Here is a 4,417-nt window from a genome sequence, read left to right on the forward strand (position 1 = left end):
TTATCCTGGTCGTTGAAGATCTCATTGCGCCCCCCTTGACTAAGCTCATAAATAAATGTCTTGCCACAGGTATCTTCCCGGACTCGCTTAAGCACGGTCTTATCCATCCGGTTTATAAAAACAAAGGTGACGTAAATGATGCCTCCATGTTTAGACCGATAACCATCCTGCCCACCCTTGGTAAGATCTTTGAAAAGATCATAACTGAGCAAATTACATCCTATTTGACCCTTAGGTGGGCGAATAAATGGTACACTTACCCTAGTTATTTTTTATTTTATTATTATTTTTTTTTAATCTCCATACCTCAGAGCATATCATAGGAGGCTTTCACACCGGTGGTTTCATTGTTCATCTCTTTATCAAATATACTCGTAGTATTAACAGCTCCGTAGTTCAGCGCGGATCCTTTCATTCCTTTCCTGAGTAGGTAAGATTGTGCCACCAAGTAAATATAGTTCCAGCAAAGTGTAATTTAACAGAAACCGCCTCGTCGTCGTCGTCGACTCCTATTAGTATGCCGTGTTTTAACATGTGGACAGCGCCAATGATCGTGCTGGGAACTCTGTCCGCGTGTTTCGGAGGCGACTTGTAAGATTGTGCCACCAAGTAAATATAGTTCCAGCAAAGTGTAATTTAACAGAAACCGCCTCGTCGTCATCGACTCCTATTAGTATGCCGTGTTTTAACATGTGGACAGCGCCAATGATCGTGCTGGGAACTCTGTCCGCGTGTTTCGGAGGCGACTCTAGGGACGTTGTGATCACTTCAATCACACCTAATAAAATACAAAGTAGCACAGCACGTACCCTAGATCTTGCCATAGAGAACTTACCAGAGCTGCCCGGACAGTTGTTATGTGTGTTTACCATAGGGGAGACCACTCTCACTACAGAAGCCATTAAGCAAACCAACGGTATCAAATGTACAAACATACCATCTATCCCAGTAGGTCTACACAATATTACTGCCAAACTATCAGTACGATCGGATTTTTTCACCACCAAGTTCAATTTCTTTGACTGCAATAGCTACTCCTCTTGTACCCAGTGTGTCTCGAGTGATTTTCCTTGTGATTGGTGTATGAATGGACACCGTTGTACTCATGATACAGCAGAGAACTGTCGTAATGATATTCTCATCACTGGAGTGAGTCGGGTAGGACCTAGCTTCCGTAGTGGTCCTGCTTTCTGTCCGACGATCATTGGAACCAACACGGGCTCTCGGGAAATCCTCGTCGCATCCAACTCTAAGAAGGCGGTCAATGTGAAAGTTCATATCGTGAGTCAGTTCATCGCGCAGAGCAGGTTTGAGTGTCAATTCAACATTGAAAGTCGCGTCTTCAGTGTGAATGCACAACTCCGAGATGATGATGTTATCCATTGTGATCCTATGAAATTTACTTACACCTCACAACTATCCAATATCAACGCCTCGTTTGCTGTGATCTGGGGAGGCTCTAAGCCTCTTGATAATCCGGATAATGTTCACGTAAATATTTACAAATGTCCGGATTTAGCCAACAATTGCGGCCTGTGTCTGGCGTTACCGGAGAAATATAGATGCGGCTGGTGTGAGAGTAGTAAGCGGTGTGAAATATTCCAACAATGTGACAATGGATTAGGTGTGTGGTTAAAACGGGATCACACGTGTCCTATATAAAAGGGTAAAAAAAGTCAAAAATACCTAAGACATAATTTTATAGTACGTAGCATTATATACATTCTGTCAAAATAACAATAAAAATGAATACCTATATTTTACCTATAGATTTGTTCTTCAATTTCTGCTTTGAGTTCTTCCATGTGGGTTATTTGTCATCTAGCACTAGCACTCTAGCTTGAGGTTGTTTCGTTTTGAATAGGTGATACCTACCTATATGTATTAGGTACGCACCTAAAAACTAAATTACCTACATACCTACTTTTAGATGTAGATTGATAGTGTGTTCTTCAAATCTTTACGATTTTGCACTTTCCGACAATCCCTACAAAATGATGCACGGTAAACTTAAAGAAAATGAGTTTGATAAATAATGATACTAAGAGAGGATATTAAGATATGTACGAGTACTATTTACAACTAAATGAGGGATTTTAAGTGAGTGGAAATGGAAACACTGGGTAAACATGATCGAGCTTGGCACCCAGGCTGTTGAAGATGAAATAATCTCGGCCATTTTGTCAGCCATATTGATTATTGACTCACTTTCATTTCGCACAACTCATGTGTGCGGGTTTAGCAGGGATTAATAAGCAGGGCCGTAGATACGGTCTGTCTTGAATGTTATATAATTCCTACATTTTGTGAATCCCTAATGTCCCTATAAATAGAATTCTCTGGGACTCTGGAAATGTTAAGATATTTCATTGCATCCACCATAGATATGAATTATGAGTCTCATTTCCAAAGCCCCTCCATATCATATCCCGTCACCTCCATCTCCACCACCTCCATTCCCGACAGTTCTATTCCCATTAGACTTTCACATGAACCCATTTAAAGCATGTGAGCGCTCGGGAAACAAAATCGGCTATGTAAACCATTTTGTAAAATTTAAAGGAGACCCGAAAACACTATGATTTGTGAAATTAACTAAGAACTGTTTTTGTGCTCTAGAATCCCAAAAAAGGGCCTTTTTCTTCTGCAGAAAAGTATGCAAAATAGTTATAGGGATATAGGGCGGTTTTATTTCTTAAGTGACCATATCAGAAGGGAGAGACTGCATAAAGTCAGAGAGCGACATTATGACTTAACTACCGCCCTGGGGGGGGGGCTCTTCTCACGAAATTACAAAAAGGCCTCCTTCGAAATTCCTGTGTGCGGATTCCAGTATTTAGGACTATTGCACAAAATTGAATTGTTTGCTTTTCTCAACCTAATACTAACATCCCTCCGTTATCAATTCTAGCTAACATTACCTACCTGTTAGTTACCCCTCGACCCCCTACTGTAGGCCAGACTCTGAAAATTTGGAGCATCCCCACCCATATTACATGTTTGGACTGTCACCAGGTATTCATGGTACCTACCTCTTGTTTATTAGGGAAAAGATCCACGACGATTTTAAATAGATGTACCTATACCTATTATTTATTCACCCACGTATACCACGTAGCCAAGTACCCATGTAGGTACAGTCGAACCTGGATAAGCAGGAATCCAAGGGACTGGCAATATTTTAGTGAGAGAGAAACAATTCATAAATTTTATTGACTGACTGTTTGGGTTTGCCAAAACGACACATTAGCATACTTCTTGGACAGAATTTTGTTTCAGTTAAAATAAATTGTTACAGTTTGTAGAAGTTCCCAGCTAAAAGTTCCTGCTTAATAGAGGTTCTAGCTCATACGAATCTAGCCTTAAAGAGGTTTTTGTGTCAAAAAATTAAGGGACCACGACTTTTCCTCAGTTCATCCAGGATCCCGCGTTACACAATTCCTGTATGTCCACGTTCCACTGTATTTATGTAAGTAACAAGTACTTTATATACATGCACAACATAGCTAAATATAGAGAGAGGAGATTTGTGTCCTAATAAATATAAACAAGGAGAGGAGGGTTTTATTTTCATACAGGGTGCACTCAAAAACAGGGAGTCCATTCAAATATAAATGCCCTTGAATTCAAAAAAAAAAATTTACCCTTTAAAATGAACATAAAATAAAGCAGGTGAATCTAAAAAGGAGAAAGAGAAAGGAAAAACTTGAATAAATATTTATTAATGTCAAAGAAAGGAAATATTCAACATCATAAAAAAGTGGTGCTTTTTCCAAGGTACAACTGTGTTGGGACATCCTGTATAAAATACAGGGGGGTATGTAGACAGTTAAGTCAACAACAGGGTGTTAACCAGCTAGTAAGGGAGGAGAGGGGAGAAGGAAGTGTTCTATTTAGCTATATCAGGGGAAGTGGAGGGGATATGAAGAAATAGAAGAGGGAAGGAGAAGAAATCACCATTAGAGCAAATACAGTCAGAGGCAGAGAGAACACAATTTTAAATAAACTGGAAGGAAAAAAACTACTTTTGAGTTTTTCGAAAATTCGTATAAAAAAAGAAAGAAGAAATTTTCAATTTATGACTCAAAAGGAAACAAACAAGAAACTTTTTTTTGATACTTTCCTGATACTTTATAGTGCTTTTAACATAAGTTTTTTCAAAATGTTCTCCCGAAACATTTTCGCGTGTTTGTTTAGGGAAGGAAGAGGTGTGTTTTCTTTCCCGTGTGTTGAAAACGAGAGCGTCGATCGTAACTTTGAATTATTTTGATCGATTTTCAGAGTGCGTTCGATGTTGAAAGACGTCGCAGTCTGTAGATTGAAACAAAATTAAATATACATCGGTACTCAACCTACTTTTTTATAAAGCCAGTTTATAAGCACTAAAAAGTCTTTATAACAGACTAATCCCAATTTT

The 4,417-nt window shown here is 39.0% G+C and overlaps 1 protein-coding gene across 2 annotated transcripts; it reads left to right on the forward strand.

Moving 5' to 3' along the window:
* Positions 1-317: 317 nt before the first annotated feature.
* LOC103511236 (plexin A3-like) lies at positions 318-1,769 on the forward strand. Of its 2 annotated transcripts, none has more exons than XM_008475954.3 (2): positions 318-584; positions 743-1,769. In XM_008475954.3, exons 1-2 carry the CDS (start codon positions 518-520, stop codon positions 1,660-1,662), a joined length of 987 nt encoding a protein of 328 aa, XP_008474176.1. In that variant the 5' UTR covers positions 318-517; the 3' UTR covers positions 1,663-1,769. The 2 variants fall into 2 exon arrangements, with proteins under 2 accessions (XP_008474176.1, XP_026680871.1); XM_026825070.1 differs by having other exon boundaries at positions 338-435; positions 597-1,769.
* Positions 1,770-4,417: the final 2,648 nt, after the last annotated feature.

The sequence above is a fragment of the Diaphorina citri genome, unplaced genomic scaffold (genome assembly GCF_000475195.1).
Source record: "Diaphorina citri unplaced genomic scaffold, Diaci psyllid genome assembly version 1.1 scaffold691, whole genome shotgun sequence".
NCBI lineage: Eukaryota > Metazoa > Arthropoda > Insecta > Hemiptera > Psyllidae > Diaphorina > Diaphorina citri.

Excerpts from the sequence above, each read along its gene's own strand:
- LOC103511236 (XM_008475954.3), top strand. The coding sequence starts at position 518 with ATGCCGTGTTTTAACATGTGGACAGCGCCAATGATCGTGCTGGGAACT. Across the intron at positions 585-742 it reads TCTGTCCGCGTGTTTCGGAG|GCGACTCTAGGGACGTTGTG; the intron begins GCGACTTGTAAG and ends CGTGTTTCGGAG.